Source organism: Ictalurus furcatus, chromosome 8, assembly GCF_023375685.1.
Source record: "Ictalurus furcatus strain D&B chromosome 8, Billie_1.0, whole genome shotgun sequence".
Taxonomy (NCBI): Eukaryota; Metazoa; Chordata; class Actinopteri; order Siluriformes; family Ictaluridae; genus Ictalurus; species Ictalurus furcatus.
In genome coordinates this window covers 7,116,018-7,140,631 of record NC_071262.1, presented here as the reverse complement: position 1 = coordinate 7,140,631, position 24,614 = coordinate 7,116,018, and the positions used below count along the sequence as shown (strand labels likewise).

The 24,614-nt window shown below is 38.2% G+C and overlaps 1 protein-coding gene across 2 annotated transcripts in view; it reads right to left on the bottom strand.

The window, feature by feature from the left end:
- Positions 1–318: 318 nt before the first annotated feature.
- Positions 319–24,614, bottom strand: part of ablim3 (actin binding LIM protein family, member 3) — a 109,538-nt gene continuing 85,242 nt past the window's right edge. The window contains exons 8-22 of one of the 2 annotated variants that reach the window (XM_053630458.1): positions 23,319–23,449; positions 22,143–22,298; positions 20,774–20,803; positions 20,512–20,641; positions 19,953–20,051; positions 19,340–19,390; positions 10,982–11,101; positions 9,707–9,777; positions 7,968–8,121; positions 5,670–5,699; positions 5,318–5,373; positions 5,146–5,206; positions 4,973–4,980; positions 2,489–2,569; positions 319–2,311 (exon numbers count right to left, since the gene is read on the bottom strand). In XM_053630458.1, coding sequence (XP_053486433.1) covers positions 2,198–2,311; positions 2,489–2,569; positions 4,973–4,980; positions 5,146–5,206; positions 5,318–5,373; positions 5,670–5,699; positions 7,968–8,121; positions 9,707–9,777; positions 10,982–11,101; positions 19,340–19,390; positions 19,953–20,051; positions 20,512–20,641; positions 20,774–20,803; positions 22,143–22,298; positions 23,319–23,449 — 1,292 coding nt within the window. In that variant the 3' untranslated portion in view covers positions 319–2,197. Of the gene's footprint in view, positions 2,312–2,488; positions 2,570–4,625; positions 4,981–5,145; positions 5,207–5,317; positions 5,374–5,669; positions 5,700–7,967; positions 8,122–9,706; positions 9,778–10,981; positions 11,117–19,339; positions 19,391–19,952; positions 20,052–20,511; positions 20,642–20,773; positions 20,804–22,142; positions 22,299–23,318; positions 23,450–24,614 lie in introns of those variants that run through there. The other variant, XM_053630457.1, reaches the window with a different exon arrangement.

The window sequence follows — 24,614 nt, the reverse complement described above, 5'->3', positions numbered from 1 at the left end:
CACACAGGTCTCTGTGGCCTACTTGCATTGCATTTGAGGGAGGATTACACAAAAAGTGGGAAGTTGGAGCAACAAAAGCAAGGAGAAATGGAAAGTGTGGCTGATTACAAATTTCACTTGATACACTAAATTTTGGGTCATTAGCAGCAGCCAATTAATGTTGTCCAGGTGTACATTAATAGCATGCATTATGATAGGAGCTTTATAGACAGTGTTGCAAGGTGTGTGGTTTTCCCACAGAATTGGGGTTTTTATGCCAACAGGGTGTTTTATTCACTCTCATAATTGTCTTTAATGCTAGCATGGTAGAGTAGTGGGTAGCTCTGCTGCCTTACAGATGCTGGGTCCCTGATTCGATCCTGAGCTCGGCTTACTGTCTGCGTGGAGTTACACTTCTCCCCATGTTCACATGGCTTTCTTTCATGTTCTCTGGTGTCCTCCCACTGTTTGAAAACATGTTGGTAGGTTCACTGCCTACACTAAATTGGCTCTAGGTGTGAATGTGCATGGTGACCTGCAATGAACTCTGGCATCTCACCTCACACCCAGTGTTCCCAGGATTATGTACAGATCTTGGGTGAGCTGGCTGGGTGAGAAGGTTCTGGGAACTGATTGCAGTATCCGAGTGGTATTTATTGCAAATACTGTGTGCTATGTCACTACAGTATGTAACCTTGGTTGAGATGTGCACTGAGTGGTATTCATATATTTCACAACTCATCTGGTGGTAATCCAGGGTTGACAGAACTACAGTTACATATGTAACTAATCTGCATTCTGAATCTCAGAAAGTTTATCCTCCTTTACAGTGGCAAACAAATTCGAAATACACCAGAAAACCAGCTTTATTTAAATATAAGATAGCTACATAACTTGTTGAAACAAATAAATAGAGTTAACTAGATAGGTAGCTGTACTGTTTAAAAAAGGAAGAATCAAAAAATATTTTCACTCTCCCACTAACTACCCTGAAGTTGGTATAACACTTTATAACATACCAGTGGCCAAAAAACAAAACAAAACAAAACAAAAAAACATTAACAAAGGTGTAAAACAGAGACATTTCATCTGATGGTTTGTGATGTCCAAATCTAACATAATCTACACAGTGCACACAATTATCCAGTGGTATTACAGACTTCACTATTAGGTCCCAATTAAGTGCAATAGAGGTCTTTTTTTTTTTTTTTGCAATGGATGTACCCTTGAGTAAAATAACATTGCTCTGATTGTCAAAAATTGATAATCATGCTTGTAATATGAAAAGAAACAAATGCAGCATAACACCTTAATGCCATAAACCCAAATGTTGCATGCCCTGTTTTAAAAAGAGACTAATTTAAATGTCGATAAACAGACATTCTGTTTCTGACAGAGAAATAAAGAAATAAGAAAACCTAAAACATACCCCTTACCACTGATGTGTTTTAATGCTTTGTGTCCGTTAGTGTGTGAATATTCCTTAAGGATTCTGAAAACAAATGACCTAGATACTGATAACTACTGCTACCCTTACAAAACTCTTAAGGATGGCGCAACACATTCTTTAGACTGTGTCTACTAAATAATTGTATTTGTTGAAAAACAGTTACATTCAGTGTTTAGGCCCAGGACCCTGAATCATCTATAGCATGGATAGTGCTCAATCCCTATTTTTTGTGTAAATCACACACAGTACTGAGACTTTGGTTTTCATTTTCATGGAAAAGCTTGCATGTTTCTATTAACCTTAATTATTATTCAGCTAGGTGTTTCCATTGTAAGCAAAAAATGGTCCATAAAGTCAAATAAAATATTACTTTACAAGTGTAATATACAGGACAGGAACAAAAAAAGAATCTCAGATTATATTGTTAATATAATGTCTACATTCTAGTCACTCTGCTGGTGCATAAGTTAACACAAAATATAAGGCAAAACTCCCAAATTTTTACATTTGATTCTCTATTCTTGTCAATACGAAATGAGAAGAAATCTATTAAAGCAACAAGAATCGAACATGACTAATAGCTTTCCTCTTTATTTAAGACTGTTGCTCTCTTTTTCTTTCCTACACTCAGTGATACTACATATGTGCCTGGCACATGTTCAGCAGCACTGCTGTTGCTCAGTCGGCTTATGAGTGTGTGGGCAGAAAAAGTGTGTCGGCTGGTTCTGGACAGGTGTCTCGATCTCTGCATGTAGGAAGCAGGAACATTTAGAATAGCCTAGCCTGTTTCTTCATCTCATTCCTCTTCCACAGTGCCAGTCGGTCAAACTCGGCCATGGTCATACCAAACACCTGGTAGAACTCCTCAGGAGACAGATGCCTCTGAAAGTCATTACAGGTGTGTGTTAAAATATTGTGCAGTTTAATTGGAGACATGTTGTGTCCCTGTAAAATATTGAATTCATATGGCATAAGCCCAGTATTCACAGGATAGGCTCTGTATCCACTGTTTACTGAAAATGAATGAATATTGCATAAGTGAATTTTAAAATGACTCACTTCCAGTCTGGCTCTATCTACATCTTTTGGCAGCCTGTTTCGCCCCCTGGTGGTCACAATCAGCGCCTCATATGGGTAAACCTGTAGTGACAGTTGCATTAATCACACAGGATATACCTGTAATTTTGTTATTGTACGTGAGATTTTAAGTTAGAAATTACGCAGATGGGTCATTATATCCGAGATTATATATTTGACCTAGCAAGCTGCATTAAATAGCTTGTTTTTTTGTTTGTTTGTTTTTTTTTTTTTAAATTTCATTACTTTTTATATGAAACAGAATGTTTGACATGAGGAAAGAAAATATAGTGATGGCCATCATCTACTACTATATCTTATGGATTATATAATATTTTTGTTCATATAAGCTATGGCTGTCAACCCATTTACTGCCATTCACACATTTATTTGATATTAAATCCAATGTATTTAAATACAGTTGTTCAGCACTATCTGGCAAATTAAGTGCCACTCAATTCAATACAATTAATTAATATTCAGTAGATTTTAGAATTATATGCATATTTTCACAAGTAATACACATTATTCTGAGTAACTTACAATGTTTTTATGAGTTCCTATAAAACCAATTTCCTTTGTTTTATAATAAGTAAATGAACTTTCAAACTATTAATTTCATCCTATTTTGTGTTTTTATATTATTACCAAAATATGTCTTAATAGAGATGACATAAGGGTAACAGGATTAATGACAGCAACAACAATTCAGCAATTCAGCTGATTACAATAATGGCCGCTATGCTGTAAATATACTATTTTTCTGTTGTGAACTACACTCATCGTCCACGTTATTAGGAATACCTGTACACATGCACATTCATGCAGTCATCTAATCAGCCAATCCTGTGGTAGCAGCGCAATGCAAAAAAAAACAACAACATGCAGATACAGGTCAAAAGCTTCAGTTAACAGTTCAATGAAGAAAAAGTCTGATCTCTGTGACTCTCATGGCATGGTTGTTGGTAGACACACGTCACACATCTATAAGTTTCCACAGAATGGTGCAAAAAAAATAAATAAATCACTGAGTGAGCAACTATTCTGTGGGTGGAAACGCCTTGTTGATGAGAGAAGTCAGAGGAAAATGACCAGATTGGTTCGAGCTGCCAGGAAGGATATAGTAGCTCAAACAATCACTCTTTACAAGCATTGTAGCTACTATATATATATGAGCAGAAGAGCATCTCAGAATGAACAACACATCAAATATTGAGGTGGATGAGCTTCAACAGCAGAAGACCACATTGGGCCCCACTCCTGTCAGCCAAAAACTGTAATCTTGGATTATCATGGGCACAGGCTCATAGAAACTGGACAAAATAAACCTGCTCTTTTCCTATTCTTCAACTGTCCAGTTTCGGAGATCGTATTTTGTGTTCGAAGAACATTAAATGTATCTGCATGATTTTTTTTTTTTTTTTTTTTGCATTGTGCTGCTGAGACACCCAAGAGCCCCCCCCCCCCCCCCCCCCGCACACATTTTTTTAGCCTGAAAATTATACTCATACTTTTAAATAAATCTTATTGTAAGTACATACTTCTACATAAAATCTTTTGTTTAAACAGCTTTTATTTTATTCTTACCAATAATAGGTAAGTAGACATTTCTTTTCACACAATATATGATTAATATGACAATATAATATGCATTTTACGTTAGCATCAACATTCATGAATAAGCAATACTGTTTATGGTTGGGATGTGCAAATATTATTTGTTTTGAGTGTTATTGTAAAATTTCTTTTAATGTTTAACTTATCTCATATATACTAAATTTGCTCTTACTTTTACTTAGAAATGTCTTCTCTATTATTGTAGTTTCAGTGGTCAACCATTTTACTGAACATATCAAACTTGTTAACATACAGAGTATCAGTACCAGACACTTCCTGACGGTTCCTGTCTATGTCAGCCATAACTCCTCACATGGTGAAGCACATGGCATAGATGTTCTGAAGAATGGTCACATTCTCAAAATTACAAGACTTAAAGTAAGCATACATTATTTTAAATACAGTCAGCAAAGTAACAGAGTTGACAGCAAATGCAGGGGCATACCTATTTTTAATCTAATTTTAATAAGAAAATATAATAAGCAAATATGATGGAAGACATTTCTTACATTTATTTCTAATAGTTATTTCTAATAGTTTCAAATATTGTTTGCAGGAATGGGGATAACAAGTTGGATGTTCTTGGATGTGAAGCCATTCAAGCCTGCTACATTAACTGCTCAAAGACAGGAATCAAGCTACATGGTGGCATTCTTATTAGGAGGTCAGCTCTTGACCTCCCCATGACCACTGGCTAACCACAGAGAAGGCAAGTATCCCCATGACCTTATGAAAGGAAAACTGATTTCCCCATTCTCTGGTTTCTTCCTCTTCTACTCAGCTGGATGTTGCTTTGAGCTCATTATGCTGAAGTACTGTAATTTACCTCTCCTTCGGTTCAGAACTCACCTTGTACTCTGCGCGGGGAAAAGAACATGTAAGAGAAAAGAAACACTCTGTTAGCTGCTGTTTATCATGGAAAGTTGTCTAGTTGTCTAGTTGTCTAAATTTGCTGAATTTACATTAAAATGCCCATAATTTAGCACCATAGTTAACCCCATAGCAAAGCTGCTACCACTAACCTCTGATTCCCCAGTTGACCTCATTGCCACTGTCATACTGAAAGTAGTCTGTATTTTGCTGCTGGAAAACAAACATTATTATTTGACAATCAAGGTCAGGTTCACATCAAAGTTTTAAATATTCTATTTGTCAAGCAGCAATTGTATTCATTCACTTGTTGTAATTTATTACCCTGTGTAGTCCATTTCTGCCATATCCTGGTAAAGAGGCTGATTTTGATATATATTCTAGAAAATATCCAGAGAGCAGGCACTGAATAGCATGAAATAAACAAAATGCCATGCAGATCAGCAAGTTTTTCTCTAACTGTAAGTGGACAGTAGGGGGTGCTGCTCAAAAAATGTCACATCTCTTCCAGCTCTTTCATCAAACCCTCAATTAATATTCCCCAAACTGTGCCATGTATTGCTTAACCCCCAGCTGAACTATAAAAACCTACATTGAAAAATCACACATGACCTGCTTTTGTTCTAATACTCTCCTACCAAATCCCCCCCAATGCAAGAAGCATTGACTTGCTCACCATTTTCAGCTGGATAGAGTGCCTTTGAAGCTGAAAAAGAACACAGAAATGTGACACTTCCCCATGGTGTCTATACCAGTATGAAATGCAGTTGATTCAGATCATACACAGACAAAGCTGTTCCAGCCATAGAAAAGTTTTGCAGTGTTTACAAATCAAACTCAAATTGTGCTGTGCAATTTTCATCTTAAGCTACCCTGCATAGACCAAGTCTATATTGTTATACTACAAAAAAGATAGTATAGCTCACCAAATAATAGAACAGACATAGTATAGTATAGAACTGGAAATGTTTATATCTTGTCATGTCAATGCCGTAATCAGTGCCAGACATCAATTCCCAGAACACCTTGTGGCCTACAAACATGGCTGCTCCAGAGTACAAGCTCAGCTGACTGCTGATTGCACTCACCTGGCGATCATCACACACACACACACTTTAAACAGAAAATGACGTACAACCTGACATACCAATGTGTGTTATGAATAAGATGTCTGAATAAGACAATATCCTGATTAAGGTGTTTAGATGAGTTGCTTTTAGAATATTCCTTTCATGTTCCTGTTTTACATGTTATAGAACATAGATCGATTAATGGCACACGTCATTACGTCTTCATTATGGTACCATATACAGTTTTGGGTGTTTCATTTTTAATTTTACGAAAGATTCAAGTGCAGTTAATTATTTGTTATGCTATAGGTGCAAACAGACGACTGCTTGGAACAATGGGCTGCGTCCGAAACCGCATACTTACCTACTATATAGTAGCTGAAATACATGTATTTTGCCTACTATATAGTAGGTAAGTATTCGGTTTCGGACGCAGCCATGCTCTCTTTTTTGCCGTCAAACGGTTGACCACTGCCGTGTGTGTATGTGTCCTATCGCAAAATGCAAAACTCCCACACAACGTTAATACTGGGATTAAGTTGTGCACATGTCTATAATGCATGTCAATAATGTGACTAAAATAGGAATATTCCACTTTTCTTAATTCGATTTGTGTTTATTTTGAGTATGACTTTAGTCGGATTAAGGTAATCAATAATCGCTGTTTACATGGTAGTTTCTTAATCAGAGTATTGTCTTAATCGGGTTAATATTGGATTAATTTTGTCCATATAAATGTAATGTCTGTGTGTTTGATATTCTGATTATTGATTCTGATTTTGTTTCTGGATTTTGGTATTGCCTGATTTATAATCTGTGTGCTGATCACCTGACCCTCTGTCTATTTTTTTCTGGATGGTTTGCCACTGTTCTAACAAACCCCTTGACCCGCAGCTGCAGCCATCTCTGACACATGACATATATAAATAGACCACAGTTACAAAGGGAAGAGAGACAAGGATCAGGAGTCATGACTGGGGAGCTGGAAGGAAGGGGAATGAGAAAGAGGGAGCGATGCAGAAGGTACAGGGAAAAAATGATCTGTTTTGTGCACTTTCCCATGAGGCACACAGAAATAGAAATGGGGAGAGCAGGTCACATATGCATGCGAGGAGAAAGCAACAGTGAGACACAAAGGAGGGACAGAGAGTGTTCAGGGAGAGGGAGACTAAGAAAGCAATAGAGAGGCAGTGAGAGAAAGGGAAGCAGACTAACAGAGTGCAAGTATGATGTGAAGATCAGGTTGGTGTCTGAATTTCCATTTGTAAGAGAGACACTTTACATTTGTGTTGTGGTAACTCTGCTCTGCTCTCAAACACACTGCATCATGCATTTACTGAAAAGTGTGCCAGGACTTCACTGCCATAATGAGATCAGTACCATATCAACAACTTTAACACTATGAGCTGCATTCTGTCTGTTACTAGAATATTAGGAGAGCTGATCAACACACTGAGTAATCTACAAACTGGTCTGCGTGTGTTTTATTTCTGCTGGTTCTCCCCTGAGTGTGAGAGATGAGACCTTCAGGGAGAAGTGGGTTTTTTTCCACAACAATGGAAATCAACTCCAATGTTGTAACTCAAAACATTTGTGAAATACAAGGTGTTCCATTTTATTTGCATGCTGATATATTTCATTTCTCAAAACCGCTTCTTATGAAACCAGAAGACAGAGAGAATGATAATAGCACCTGGTATAACAGTGTGTGTGGTAGACCATATTACAAAGAATGAGCATGTATCTATGATGGTTTTAAAAATGCTTGGTAACCAGGTCATTTTAAATGTCTGTTAGTAGTCCATGACTGGAAAATTCTCAGAACTAAGTGGCAAAATATCTTCAAGACTATATCATTTTTCTAGATACCTGGATTATAAGATATCAGCAGCTGATTTACTTACAGCCATTGATGGTGTTGTTGTAGCTGGTGCTGTGCAGAGTCTCCTTGCTCCCAGCACGGGAGTTCCGTGTGCTGCCCCAGGGGTCGTTGTCATAAGAACCAGAGCGGGCTTTCATCTCTTCCTTCAGGATCATCCTGCCAATCCCACTCTGGATCTGAAAGGGTGAGAGTGAAATCTACTATAGAGTTCAGTTCTAACAAGAATGAAAAACACTAATTATACCCTTTAATATAGTCAGGTCCATAAGTATTTGCACAGTGTCACAATTTTTGTAATTTTGCCTCTGTACACCACCACAATGGATTTGAAAATGAAGCAATCAAGATGCGGTTGAAGTGTAGACTTTAATTCAAGTTTAACAAATATATTGCATTAACTGCTTAGGAATTACAGAGTTCCTCCATTTTCACAGTCTCAAAAGTAATTGGACAATTGACTGATAAGCAGTTTCATGGCCAGGTGTGGCCTGTTTCCTCGTTATTTCATGGCAAATTAAGGAGATAAAAGGTCTAGAATGGAATGCATTTGGTAGCTGTTCATGGGAACTTTCTATCAACAAATTTGGTACATTCTTAAAAAGAAGGAATGCACTGGCAAGCTCAGCAACACCAAAAGGCCTGGAATGCCACGGAAAACAGCTAAAGTGGATGATCTTTCCTTGTTGAAGAAAAACCTCTTCACAACATCTAGCCAAATTAAGAACACTCTGCAGGAGGTAGACTTATCATTGTAAAAAGCTACAATCAAGAGACGCCTTCATGAATGTAAATACAGACGGTTTACCTCAAGATGCAAACCACTGGTAACCACTGGTAGATTTAGCTAAAAAACCTCTAAAAAAATATCCTGACCAGTTCTGATGCAAGATTAACTTGTACCAGAATGATGGGTAGAGAAGAATATGGAGAAGGAAAGGACGGGCTCATGATCCAAAGCATACCACATCATCTGTCAAACATGGTGGAGGAAGTGTTAAGGCATGGGCATGTATAGCTGCTAATGGAACTGAGTCACTGGTGTTTATTGATGATGTGACATCTGATAGAAATAGTAGAATTAATTCTGTGGTGTATAGAGCTATACTTTCTTCTCAGATTCAGTCAAATGCTGCAAAACTGATTACCAATAACTGATAACTGAAAACTGATACCGCTTCACAGTACAGATGGATAATGACCCAAAACATACAATGAAAGCAACCCAAGAGCTTCTAAGGCAAATAATTTAAATATTCTTAAAAGTCCGATGACCTCAACCCAATTGAGCATGCTTTTCATATACTGAAGATAAAACTAAAGGCAGAAAGACCCACAAACAAGCAGCAAAGCGGCAGTAAAGGCCTGGCAGAGCAAAGTATCTCAAGGGAGAAAACTCAGCATTTGGTGATGTCCGTGGGTTCCAGACTTCAGGCAGTCATTGACTGCAAAGTATTTGCATCCAAGTATTAAAAATAATGCTAATATTTATGATTGTTTGTTTGTTGAATTACTTTTGAGCCTGTGAAAATGGAGGGACTATGAGGGAAAATGATTGTAATTCCTAAATGGTTAATGCAATATTTTTGTTAAAATCCTTGAATTAAAGCTGAAGGTCTATATTTCAACCACAATCATTTTAAATCCATTGTGGTGGTGTACAGAGGCAAATAATAAAAAAAAGAGTCACTATATATGCAGAATTGTTGGAATAAAGATGGCACAAGACAGAGAAAGAAAGAGGAGCGAGAAAGAGTTTCATACTCTTTGAAGACCATAATTCCATCCACCTTCCTCTCCTCCTGATGAGAATCTTCTTCGTGGAATACGTAAAGCTGTATTAGAGAGAGTAGATGTTAAATAAAAAATTATTGGATGAAAGATGCAAGCAGCTCAACCAGAATTGCTTGTAGGTGACTCAGTGAAGCAGACTGTGCTTATACTATGAGTTAAAACAAGCTACTGTCTATAACTATACCCAGGATTCAAATTTGGGTTGATTTCAAAGCAAGCAAACAGCGAACCATAAAAACTCAATCTGCAAGCAGCTCAACCAGAATTGCTTGTAGGTGACTCAGTGAAGCAGACTGTGCTTATACTATGAGTTAAAACAAGCTACTGTCTATAACTATACCCAGGATTCAAATTTGGGTTGATTTCAAAGCAAGCAAACAGCGAACCATAAAAACTCAATCTGCAAAAAACTCAATATGACAGTATAATCTCTTTACATTATAAAAGTCTGCATCCTCTGAACTTTGTACACTGCTGACAAAGATCAAAGTGAGCCATTATTTATCTTATCTTATCTTATTATCTTTGACATTTGATACTGCAACTACTATTCATATTTGCCAGCTTGTTCACATTTAAGGTCAATTCCAACACTAATCGCATTTCCGTAGATTTTGTAGACACAGATGTGTCCAATACACACACAACCGATATGTTTCCATTTTAAACAGCGTTTCAAGCATCATTGACTCCATTCTGCAACATTTTTATTTCATGCTTTCTCTATATTTTAATACTTGTGAATGTAAGTGAAGCATATACTCCAAATAAATGCATTCAATAAACTTTATTTAAAATTATAATCTACAACAATGTTATGATTCTGCAATGTGTAGTATAGTGTTGTATGGCTCATGGGAAACTAGACATAGAAACATAGAAAAAGACACTTATACATATTATTTACCATTCCACCGTCTCATATCATGTTTTCCTTAATCTATGTAGTAATTACAGATGATCCAACTGTTTTATTGACAGTGGATTTTAGGACATTAATGCTAAAAATTAAGCATGCTCGTATGATATATGGAATGTGTGAGGTATGCATTAGCCAGAGGGTTGCTATTTGCACTTATGTAACACATACGTGGTGTTTACACAATATATCTGGTATGATTTTGAGTTTTCACAGAAGTGACTGTAATAAAAAACATACACAATTCAAATTCATGCCAACCCAATGTTTGGTTTTCAGCTTAGTATAGCAGCAAACGCTAGGTAAGCACATCATCAGTTACCTACATTTAGGGGAACCAGGGCTTTGAAAGTAATTTGATTGAGTGTGCTGGTAGTGCTCAGGTGAGTAGGTTGTTGAGAATCTGGATGACTGGAGGATATCTTCGCTAGTCTTGCTCTTTGTGGCTGCATTGTGATTGTCTGCACAGAGGGAGGAGAGAACAAAAATTCATCAGGATAAACCTATGTCTGTCCCATAAATATAACATGTCATTCTTGAACCACACAGGTAAAACTACACAAAAACAGATGGAGAAGAAAAAGCACACTATGGTCAGTACAAAAGACATTATTCACTGCAAAGTGAAGAATGGCTCCAACTCCAATAGCTCAAATGACGCAGCTCTCTTAAAGATAAATAAATACATTTAGCTAAATTGACCATTGTTCATGCTGCGCTGCTCTGCTAAAATATCCCAGCATATGGTGATAATGCTAGAAAAATTAACTGAATTGCTTTTTAATCATTACTCCAAGACTAATTACAATTCTTTTTATTCCCATTAGTATGAAGCATCCAAATAACAGACAACAGCAAATTACACAAAAGAAAACAGAGGCATAAGTAGGACAAAAGGAGAAAAGGTAGAAGGATGGACAGGCATAATATAATGACAGAGACAAGTACAGACAGGTATAGGATGTTTGATGCTGAAGGGTAAATTATACTTACAGGGTAAATGGTTGATTGAGGAAAGTACATCAGATGTGTGGAGGGAATATTTAATTTATTTATGTGATAAGAATGAAAAAGGAAAAACAGAAAAAAAAGAATTATTTGCAACCTATGAGAAACAGGTAAGAGTTAAGTTTGGTACCCACATGAAGAAGAACGAAACAGGAGTAAAACAGTATAGATGCCTGGCATTGTATGCATATACAGTAGCATACAGTAAATATGCGAATGGTGGAGATCTTTCTTTTACATCCATCTGTCCCTGTCTCTGTCATCTGCCCTCCGTGTGGGTAACAAACACTTCTGAATGAGGAATTCATTACAGGCTTGTGATAAATAAATCTGTTTCTATAATAGTGCATCCCCTCAATAGCATTCATACTTTTATAACACAACAACAGTCTACATATGTATGCTGGAGTGTGTAACTGTGTTTGGTCAGCTAGCTAATGCCTGATCCAAAATATAAAATATTCTAACCAATTTTGAAAATGTGAAAGAACCCTGATATTATAACTTTTTCTTCTATTCTTTTTGTTCTAGATCATCCTTCAGTGAATCTATAAGATTTGCCCAGAATTAAACGCCAGATTTGAGATTATGCTTACAAATCAGTCCCGACTCTCAGTCAGAACCTGGAATCTTGCAGAATTTCCATGAACAAAAGTGACTTCAGACCAATGCAAACAAGGTGGATGACAGTTCAACTCAGATCTCATTGGTTAATGGTCTTTCATGCATAACTTCAATATTTTTTTCTATTTTCACAAGAGAAAATAGAATTATGCCGGTTCATATTAAAGTTCAATATTACAAATATACTATTTACACCTTTCATACTGCTTTTTTTTATATAATGATATGAAAATTTATTTAACAGAAAATCACACAATAGACTGCAAAAATAAAAATGATATGAAATCTGTAAATATTTTATTTGTAATACTGAACATTGACTGAAAATGCAAATAAATGTACTGTACATTTCCCATCATTACCAAATAATTAACAATAATTACTGAATGGCCTTTTGATTGAAATCAAAAGCAGGATTATCCTCTGGGTATAAGCTAACTGCATGTATATGTATGCTCACACCAGTTAATGTGTTATCTTAGAGTCGAATATAGGCTTGAGTGGATCAGCAGAACATGTCTATGCAATAGGACTCATATTGCCAACACAGAAAAGGTTCTCAGCGCTATCTTCACTACAAAACCATGTAATAGAGGACTGCAGGGAGGATATGAGCCTTTTGAGGCTCTTTATGTCAGGTATAATCTCTATTATATGCTCAAGATATGGTCATTAAATACGTGTGCTGGATAAGCAATGAGAAAAATTTGTTTCTCCTGATGGGGGTATGACCATGAATTACACATTATATTTGTAGAAAGTTTCACTCTTTTTCCTGGGAGCCTGATTTCAATTATTTCATATTGTTGTCTAAGAAATTCTGTGAGGAAAATGTTAAATCTAAAACAATTATCTATTATTTACACTGTTGACACCTAGTCACTTCAAGCGTCTCGTATACGGTTTATATCCCATTGAGATTTTAACCACATGCATTAATACCTCTAGTGCAACTGAAGTCCAACTGCATTATAACACACAATACGGTGGTGCCTGAAAGTTTGTGAACCTTTTAGAACTTTCGATATATGTGCATAAATGATTTTCACACTGATTTTCAAGTCCTAAAAGTAGACAAAGAGAACCCAATGAAATAAATGAGACAGAAATATAATACTTGGTAATTTATTTATTAAGGAAAATGAGCCAATACACATATCGGTGAGTGGCAAAAGTATGTGAATCTCTAGGATTAACAGTTTAATTTGAAGGTGAAATTAGAGTCAAGTCAATGAATGGGATGACAATCAGGTGTGAGTGAGTGCCCTATTTTACTTAAAGAACAGGGACCTATCAAAGTCTGATCTTCACAACACGTTTGTGGATGTGTATCATGGCACAAACAAAGGAGATTTCTGAGGACCTTAGAAAAAGAGTTGTTGATGCTAATCAGGCTGGAAAAGGTTACAAAACCATCTCTAAGGAGTTTGGACTCCACCAATCCACAGTCAGATGAATTGTGTATAAATGGAGGAAATTCAAGACCAATTTTGGGCCAGGACGACTTGCCATCATTGAGGGAACAATGAATTCTGAAATATACAAGTGAATTCTAAAAGACAATGTCAGGACATCTGTGTCATGGCCCCCAGGGACAATTCCACCCTTCTGAAATTGCAGAACTTTTTCTTCTGTTGTCTCCCTCCATTTCATGTCTAATCATACCCAGGTGTTTATTTTCCCTGCTGGATTAGTGCTGTTACAGCCCGCTATCTTTGGGATGGGAAGTTTTTTTGTGTGCTGTGCCATATTTTGTGTGCAGGTCCGAACTCCCCCCCAGAGTTTCCAGCCTGCCCTAGCCTGCCTTGCTCCCGCCTCATTTAGATGACATTACTAAATGGCGACCATGTTTAAAGAGGAAGAGGAGTGAGAATGGTGTGATTTGTTGTTAGGAGAGTGGTTGTTTTGTGTTGCTTGCCGTTGTGGCTATCAAATTCTGTATTCTGACTGCTGTTCTGGTTTTGACTCTTGCCTGTTTTTTTTGACATTGAATTTGGTTGTCCCTGCATCTGTTTATGTGTATGCTCTTCACCACTGTATATATTTTGCACTTGGTTCACCGGCAGTAGGGGTGTGGCTGCCATTTCTTTTGGGACAGGGTCTTTTTGTCTCTGTTTTTGGCTTAGGTATTTAGGGAAGTGTTTGTATTTTCTTTGTTATTTTCCTTTTAGGTAAGCTAGCTATCTAACAAAAGAATCCTTTTGTTTATTATTTTGGCCTTGGCCCACCCTGAAGTTATTTCTGGTGTTTGGTTCTTTGTATGTATATAATTGTGTGTTACAATATACCACAACTTTTGAACAACCCTGTTTGTGGTGTTATTCCTGGCTCCTTCATTTTTAAAGGTCAATTCCATTGAATCCTGAGCTGGTTACTCTGTACAGCCTAACCTAGACTGGGCTGTAACAGATTTGGGGGCTCATCTGGGATTTATTCTTTATTTATTTGCGTTTTGTGTGGTGAGTCAGGTTGTGGTTGGTGTATTGTGCCTTTTGTAAGGATGGCATTTGATTATGTTTACGTTGTGTCCTTTGTTAGAGGACTTTGATAGATGTAGGAAGGATGATCTGCTCCTTATTGGAGACTTTTTTCATGTGGCACTTCCCTGTACGGCTTGCAGAAAGGTAGTTAAAGTGGTGTTGTATGAGGCCCTCGTGGCTCAACAGGTCCTACCTGAGCTCAAAGCACTTCCGGGTGTCGCTGCATAGCCTACCCAGCTTCTTCTGGTTACTTGCAGGGCGGAGGCCGTGACTGAACCGGAGGATAAGGTTGTTGCAGGTCGTAAACAGCCTGAGGCTGGCACAGTGTACCCCGGTTGGCAACTAGTGCTAAAAGAGCTTGAGTTGGAGATTAAGCGGCAAGAGTGCCAGACGCAGTTACTGTGAGTTCGGGAGCAGGAGCTGGATGCTGAATGGAGAAGGCTCGACCTGGCAGCTCAGCAGCAGAAGCCGGTGCTGCTGCCACGGAAGCTTAACTCCCCGAGAGCAACCTCCCCGTATTCCGTTGACGCAGAGCACTCCAGCCCGCAGCTGACTCCAGTGCCGTCCTCATAGGTGAGTCCACCTAACTTTGATGTTAACCGACACGTTGGGCTAGTGCCTGTATTTAGAGAAGATGAAGTAGATTCTTATTTTGCTGTGTTCGAGAAAACAGCCACGACATTAAGTTGGCCAAAAAGTTTGTGGACATTGTTATTGCAGTGTAAGCTATCTGGTAAAGCACAAGAAGCATGTTCCACCCTCACCTTAGAACAGAATTTGGAGTACGATGCTGTTAAGGCTACGGTTCTCCGAGCATATGAGCATGTGCCAGAAGCTTACCGGCAAAATTTTAGGAACACTGTTAAATCCGTGCACCAAACCTATGTGGAATTTGCCCGTGAGAAAGCCATGCTATGTGATAAATGGTGTTCAGTTAGTGGTGTAAGGAATTTTGATCAGTTTAGGAACTGATATTGTTAGAGGAATTTAAGTCATGTTTGCCAGAATCACTGGTGGTGCATTTGAACGGGCAGAGGAATTAATACTGTCCAAAGCTGCTATTTTCGTGGATGAGTTTGTTTTGACTCATAAAGTTGTGTTCAGTCCTTCTCTGTCTCGGAAAGATGCGTCAGCACGTTCATCGAAGCCTGTGGGTAAAACTCATACCTTTTTTCTAAACCCTCAGCTGTGTCTTATGACTGTGTCTTTTATTGTCAGGAGCCGGGTCACATCATCGCAAATTGCCCAGTATTAAAGCGAAAGCAAGCGAGGCAACAAACAGAGGTTAAAAAGGTTAATGCAGCTGCGGCTTCACAGAACGTTTCTGAAAGCGTTTGTCAAATTGAGCCACAATTTGAACCTTCCGTATATTCAGGATATGTGTCCTTGGGTCCTAACGAGGCAAAGCCTGTGCGTGTGCTGAGAGACACTGGGGCTGCTCAGTCGTTCGTGCTGGAAAAGGTGCTACCCTTCTCTGAAGCTTCTTACGCAGGCAGTGACTTGTTAATCCAAGGCATTGAACTGGCTGTAATTTGTGCGCCCCTGCACACGGTAAGGTCTGGTGAAGGTGGCTGTTCGTCCGGCTTTGCCCGTATGTATATAATTGTGTGTTACAATATACCACAACTTTTGAACAACCCTGTTTGTGGTGTTATTAATGGCTCCTTCATTTTAAAAGGTCAATTCCATTGAATCCCGAGCTGGTTACACTGTGTGGCCCAACCTAGACTGGGCTGTAACAGTGCTCTATTTAAATTGCTTGTTTTTCCTCCTCAATTGCTGGAGCATTAATGCAAGTCAGGTTATTTTGTGCTTGGTTCTCTTCTTGATTTTGTTGATTCACTGTATTTTGATGTAGGTTTTTTTTGTTTGTTTGTTTAACAAACCCCCCCCCCCCCCCGTCTCCCCTTTTTCTTAGAGTTTATTTTCTAATTAAGTTACAAATAATGCTGGTTCCTTGTGTGTCTTTTCCTTGTGTTTGCTTCCTTGAGCCTGTTCCCTGTGTCTGTCTTTTTTCAATAAAAGTTCTGCATTTTGCATCTGCCTTCATGGACTCCTCTGTCCATGATCTGAATATCAAGAGAAAGTGGGACATGCAGCAAGACAATGACCCTAAGCACACAAGTCATTCTATCAAAGAATGGTTAAAGAAGAATAAAGTTAATGTCCTGACCTTAATCCAATAGAAAAATGTTGTGGAAGTAATTCAAGCATGCAATTCGTGTGTGTAAACCCACCAACATCCCAGAGTTGAAGCTGTTCTGACTGAGGAATAGGCTAAAATTCTTCCAAGCTGATGTGCAGGACTGATCAAGAGTTACTGGAAACATCTGGGTCACACCAGTTTCTGAAAGCAAAGGTTCACATACCTTTTGCCACTCACAAATATGTAATATTGGATAATTTCCCTCAATAAGTAAATGAGCAAGTATAATATTTTTCTCCCAATTATTTAATTGGATTCTCTTTACCTAGCTTTAGGATTCTGATGATGTCTTGGGTCATATTCATACAGATGATTTATTTATATATATATATATATATATATATATATATATATATATATATATATATATATATATATATATATATATATATATATATAACAAACAATTCTAAAGGTGTCACAAACTTCCAAGCACCACTGTAAGCAAAGCAGTTAGTAACATCTGACTACCAGCTTTCTTTTGTTTTATTTTGAACTTTTCTTTTATTTATTAAAAGATGGCTGCTGCATCATAAAGCATGATTCATGTGGCATAATGGCACCAGCTTTAGCATCATAATGTGCTCGTGATTTATACCACAGTGCTGTTGAATTCTGACCAGTGTGATTAGTCAGAAGGTGTTGATAATTTTTTTTTATAGCCACAGGCCTAAAAGATACTGTCATATAATACTGCTCTGTCTAATGCTTGCTCTATAAAGTCTAGGGCTGGTTAACTTCAATGTCTCTGACATGGTCTCAATCTTTAAAAGAAGTGATTGGCCTCTGAGACCAACATCTAGCTAAAATGTGCCTCTGACCTCCTGAAGTGGTTTGATTTTTTTCTACTGAATTTAAATCTGTTTTACATGTTCCTTGAGTGCATATCCATCTGGATTGTTTTATGGATAATTCCTATCTGGATATAATCCTGCTACTCACTATGTATGTCCAGTTATAAATTGGGCTTTCATGTAAATAAAATGTCACAAGCCTGTACTGACTATGCACAATCACACAAGCTCACTCTGGGAAATTCTACTATACAAACTCCACACACACAAGGATACATACCGATAGGTGACTAATTAAAGGAAAATTAAAGCATCTTGGTAAAGTGTTAGGGCACCAAAACATGGCAGAACATCTTCAGTGGCACAGATTCTAGAAGTTTCTGTAGCTGTATTGGAGAGAGATGAACACCATTCTTCTAAAAGATTCCACAGTTGGTATTTTGCTGGTGGTGGAGAGTGTTGTCTAACACATTCCATAATCTCCCCTAGGTGTTCAACTGGGGTGAGTGCAAAGGCCACAGCACATGATTTACATAATTTTTATATCCATTAAACCATTTAGTGGGCCCTCATGCCCTGTGGATGGGGCAGAATCATCCAGAAAAAGACCACTTACATCAGGACAGGATAAGGTTAATCAGACAGAATAACTTTGTGTTAATTTGCAGTGACCTTCCTACTAAGGAGATAAGTGGACGAAAACTTTGGCAAAAAACAAAATGCTGACCACAGCATAATAGAGCCATCATTCATACCTTTTAATTGGTCACCCATCTGTATACACTCTGCAGTTTCATGCAATTAAGAGGGAACAATGCATTGTTACTGCTAGTCAAAGAAAATAGGGTCACATATATGAAACTTTAAGAAGACCTTAATAAATGTCACTGAGACAGAAAAAGGATGTGACCTTTATAATGGACAAAATATTTCCATAGCTTACATTATATTAAAGAAGCCACTTATATTGCACTTTGCTGGAAACAAAATAGCTTGTCCACAAAGCTTCTCAACAACGTGCCCTCTAAATTGCACAAGTGTAGGCAACTTTCACTTAACTACCAAACCACATGTAGACTATGGCAATTATATGTTAGTACTGTTTTGCTGGTGGCCTTATTTCTTTTTAATTCAAAGTGCAACTACTTGGTCTGGGGTTAAAAAATCTTTTGTTGTATTCTTATAAATACATCGAAACTCTCCATAATCCCTAGCATAACCCAAATAATTCTAAAGCTTACTCTCCTACTGATTGCACCTTTCAAGTCCTTATGGTCAGTTGCCAGAAGAGATTTGGTGGTCAGTTGCAATTTTCAGTACATTCAGTTCAACTCGATCTAATTTTCAATGTATGTTAAAGGAGAAAACCTAAACTATGTAGTGCTCTGGCTATCTCTGCTTCAGACTCAAAAAGATACAGTAGACATCTACAACACTGCTGTACAGCACTTTATTACTTTGTTAGGCTACACCCTGGTGTTAAATTAAAAGAATATCTAACATTAATCCAGCACAAATTTCTTAAGTGGCAAACAGCCAAGACAGAGGAACAGGGTGGGCTGAGAACACTACCATGTCTCTTATAGATGGGAGGCTTCCGGTAGATGTTAGGATCTCCTGTTGCTGAGAAGAAAAAGAGAAGTGAGAGTTGAAACATAGAGGAGAGACTGATGAGTAAAGGGAAAAGAAATAGGATTTAAGATTGTGTGCATTTCCTCTGGATATTCTGTGTTTTCAGAAAGAACTTGTGTGTTGAGGACAATATAAACATGAGCTAGAGCTGAAAAAAGAGCCATCATCAGTGGATGCTAGTAGCATTCTGGCATGGCATTCTCAGCATGATGAATTGAAAGGTACAAAGCAGCGAATGATGTTAAAGCCACTGTCAACTTATTTTCATAAGCAAAACTGCATGTACACTATGCTTTGACTCAAAACTTGTGTGAAAACAAATGTATTGTGAAAGCTCAGCTTTGTCATTACTACATACTTTTCTAACACTTGAACTTAGCAGAAGTAAGTTTTGATTATAATAAAAAATCATAGATTGTGATTATATTTCTTGAATTTACCACTGGAAATAACTATTAAATGGCAGGTCTTTAGTATTACAAATATTTTATTTTTTACATTTAAACTGTGTTGCCAGGGGCTTTAAAAGCAATGGTGTGTCTTTGTGGCATACCTGGCACATGGAAATGCTTCGGCGCTTGATTTGTAGTGGGTGTGCTAGACCTGGCCTCCAGCTGTGGGTAATAGGGTGAGCTCCTGCCACTTTCAGTGCCTGTGCCAAATCCCCAGCCAATGAGAGTGACAGAGGCAGGGCATGAATGAAAAAAAAATCACCCCACTCTCTCAGTCATACACACTCTATCACAGCACAGAGCTGGCAATCTCTCTGCTCACGAATTTGCCTGGGATAGTATGGTATGCATTTCAGTAAAGGCAGGAAAGCTGTACTGTGCCAAATATAGCATGATAAAACAAACAAACAAAAAAAACCCAGAAAAGCAACAAGCAATGGAATGATTATTCTTTGTTTTCAAGCCATCCACTTATAATCCACTTATTGCTGATCTTGATCACATTTCAAGTTTTAATAATTCCAGGAGAAATAATTAACATGCTTATCCTGTTTGCTGCCAAGTACAGTTCATGCACAATTCCTTCAAGATGCAAGCTTGTATATTTGTATACTGTATATCACTAGTACACATGCACATGAGCATTCTGCAGTGACTCACCATATCGGTAGTAGTGCTGTGGAGAGTGGGGCAGCACAGGGGACATGCTCTGCCTGCTGTAGGTAGGAGAATCAATATAACCAGGACTAGAGGACCTACGCTGCCGCAGATCCACACTGTCATACATGTCCTGCCCAAACAAAAACTGTTCTTAGAGAAAGCAAGGTGTGCTGATTACTCCTTTTCAATATGGAGCATATTTAAGCTTATTTTATATCAGTGAACTGGCCAACATAAGATGATTTTAGGCAAGGTTTATTACCTGAGAATAAGGGGAGAGTGTGCCCAACGACTGTGGAGGTCAGGCGAAAGACAGAGAGACATACAGACAATAAGATAAAGTTACATGATAAGCTTAATGTGATTGTGTCAGGCTGCTTTTCTTTTTAGATGTGGGTTTTTTTGTGTTTAAATACATAGCCAATACTTACATTTACATCCCATCATCATTAACTAACATGGCTGTTTCCTGCAGTCTCAATTTCCCATTCACATCAGAAACTTTGGTGGTGAGAACAAAACGATGTCTCATTCATCACCAGCCTGAAAGTAGTAAAGGCTACTGAAAGGCATTGTCTTTAATGTACTGAATGAACAGCACATTATTAAAATGCTTCTGCTGCAGATGCATGGCTGTCAAGGACAGATGCTATGTGTCCACACTCACAAAATCTTAAATATGAATTATTGAGACAATGAGCCATTTTGGAAAGTGCTGACAACAAATTCTATAGTAGCAGCAGGACTGAGAATAACACTAAAAATTGTAGGGATGCATTGATAGAAGTACTATTATCAGCAAATACTGCTTACAATACTAATTAAATTTTTCCCCCTTAGAGCTTCTCTCTTATACAGTCATGGCTATTCCCACACTCCAGTTTGGTCTCCCCTATCAGATGACAGCAACCAACCAGGGAGGGTGAAGGCTATCACATGCTTCCTCTGAGACACATGAAGCCAGCCAACCACATCTTTTCAAATTGATGCTCATGCAACATCGGGGGCGGCATAACACACTCGGAGGACCAATTTCCATATGCATGAGCTCACAGACACCCATGACTGGCTAGTGTTGCAGTGATTGATATGGGAGAAAGAGTATGCCTCCCCTACCTCCCTGACAGTATGGCCAATTTTGCTCTCTTGGACACCTGGCCACAGATGGCTGTGGCAATATCAGGATTCGAATACTAATTGAACATTTTCAATACAAACTAATATAAAAAATTATGGCTTATACTGGTTTGATCCTACTCTACTGTATGATCAAACATTATCCATTCTAAATTCAAGAAAAGTGGAATATAAAAAATTTGCAATGACAGAAGTTTTATCTCGATGCATGCCTAAGAACATCACATACTTTAAAAAAACATTTCTCTACAGACAGATATGGTTACTTGGTTTCTACAGATAGAGTATGTGTGAAAAGAACACATGCATTTATCAACTTTGCCTATTTGGTAATCAGCAAGCATTGAACAGACACACAGATGAGACACAGGCACATTGGGAACACAGGGCCAGGCTCCGTTAAGCTACACTACTTTAGGTTAGTTGGGCTACACCTACAAGTGGCATGCTGGAGCCTAACACAGCATGGATCTAAAGTGGAGCTAGGGCAGTACCTCGCCGAAGCTGAGGCGCTCTAGCCTGTCGTCCGAGTAGAACCTGTAACATGGCTCATAGGATAAGAATTCAGGCCTCTGCAGATCGTAAATGGCCTTAACCTTAGGCAGTGCGGCCAGATCTTTGTACTCTAGGATCTCATTCTCCACTCTGGCCTGAGGAAAGGGACACACGATAGACATACACAAGCACATACACACACTCACACATTAAAATGCAATGAGAACAACACAAACGCTAATGTCAAAAACAACATTGTGCTTCATTGTAGTAGTGAGTCTGAAAGTTCTATAAGCTCTCACTCCTCATGAGGCTGCCAATGTTTGTTTTTCCACCACATAGAAAAGAAAGCACACCAAATTCAAACCTCGATTGTGTTCAGCAGACACACAGTAAAATCCCTAGTGTTGAATTAACACCCAGAGTGTTTATTTGAGTCCAATGGACTTATATAAACACTGTAGAGTGTGAATTCAACACTGTGGGTGTTAAATCAACACTGGTGATTTTGCTGGGCACAATCCAAAAAGTTTGAACATATGCCAGAAATACAGCTGGCATAAGTGATAAGGTGATAAGGCTTATCCATCACATAACGGTGGGAACAGTTTTTCATTTAATTTGTTGCCCTTCATCTAGAGCAAGTTGAGCTGACAATTCTTCAAAAATATTTTCATGTTATATTATGACTGAACCTCCAGTTCTGGTCACAACATCCCATACAAATACAGCAGTAAAATGTATTTTCGTATATATATTATAAGCATTATCTTATAAGTTATGTAACATAAATTACAAGTAAATTGTAAATTATTGTCATTATGAAATGGTTGTAATAAAAATATTCAGATGTTGGCAAATCTTCCTGACTATATGTGTGGTTGTGTCTCTGGTATAAGAGAATGTTACACAGACTAAATGCAAATTTGCATAATACAAATTTGTATATTTATCATATTTATAATGACCAATCATTTTTAAAACATCTTTATTTTACTTTGATACTTTCAGGCCAAAATGACCTAAGCACACTTTCTATCATATAAATAAAAAAGAGCCAACATTAACATTACTATGTTATCATGTTTCATTAGATGTAAATCTTTCTATTATACTAAAATTCCTAAATGAACATGAAAATTCCTACATGGGACAAACTGCAATTCTATACTTACACAGATGACTCGGCTGGGTGAACTGATGCTGGACTCTGGGGGTGAGATGGATGTCTCTGACATGCGCCGCACTCTGAGCTTCCTTGCTGCTCGAGCTGCCTGCTTACATGCAGGATGCCAAACCTCCGAACCTGAGAGGGACAGATCACATCCTGACATACACACTCCTATTTAGGATAAAGTATAGTAGTGCTAAATCATGATTTAGATGTATGCATGTGTTCCTATGTTTCTTGCTAACTAATTTAATATCAATACTTGAGTGCTGCTTTGTGGCATTAATCTTTAATCATCTTCAATCATTAATATTTATGCAGAACATCTCAACCAATTTAAGATAGTTTTAGCATATTTATGTTTTTGCACAGTTTGCCCAGGCCCCACATTTTCTATTTTATGCATATCAATAATGCTGAAGGCTGATGTTCGCTGATTTGACTCCTAAACTCTATCACCTCAAAGCATGTTGACTAAGGTGTTACACATTAATTCTGCTGCCTCATAATCTCAGGGTGGCTGAGTGAGTTTTAGTATGTAACAGACTACTCAACATGCCACACATATACAGTATCTCACAAGAGTGAGTACACCCCTCACATTTTTGTAAATATTTGATTATATCTTTTCATGTGACAACACTGAAGAAATGACACTTTGCTACAATGTAAAGTAGTGAGTGTACAGCTCCCCTCCAAATAACTCAACACACAGCCATTAATGTCTAAACCGCTGGCATCAAAACTGAGTACACCCCTAAGTGAAAATGTCCAAATTGGGCCCAATTAGCCATTTTCCCTCCCTGGTGTCATGTGACTTGTTAGTGTTACAAGGTCTCAGGTGTGAATGGGGAGCAGGTGTGTTAAATTTGGTGTCATCGCTCTCACACTCCCTCATACTGGTCACTGGTGAGGAGTACAAAGACAAGTGTGTCTTGCCTACAGTCAAGCATGGTGGTGGGAGTGTCATGGTCTGGGGCTGCATGAGTGCTGCCGGCACTGGGGAGCTACAGTTCATTGAGGGAACCATGAATGCCAACATGTACTGTGACATACTGAAGCAGAGCATGATCAGTATGCAGTATTCCAGCATGATAACGACCCCAAACACACCTTCAAGACGACCACTGCCTTGCTAAAGAAGCTGAGGGTGAAGGTGATGGACTGACCAAGCATGTCTCCAGACCTAAACCCTATTGAGCATCTGTGGGGAATCCTCAAATGGAAGGTGGAGGGGTACAAGGTCTCTAACATCCACCAGCTCCGGCATGTCGTCATGGAGGAGTAGAAGAGGACTCCA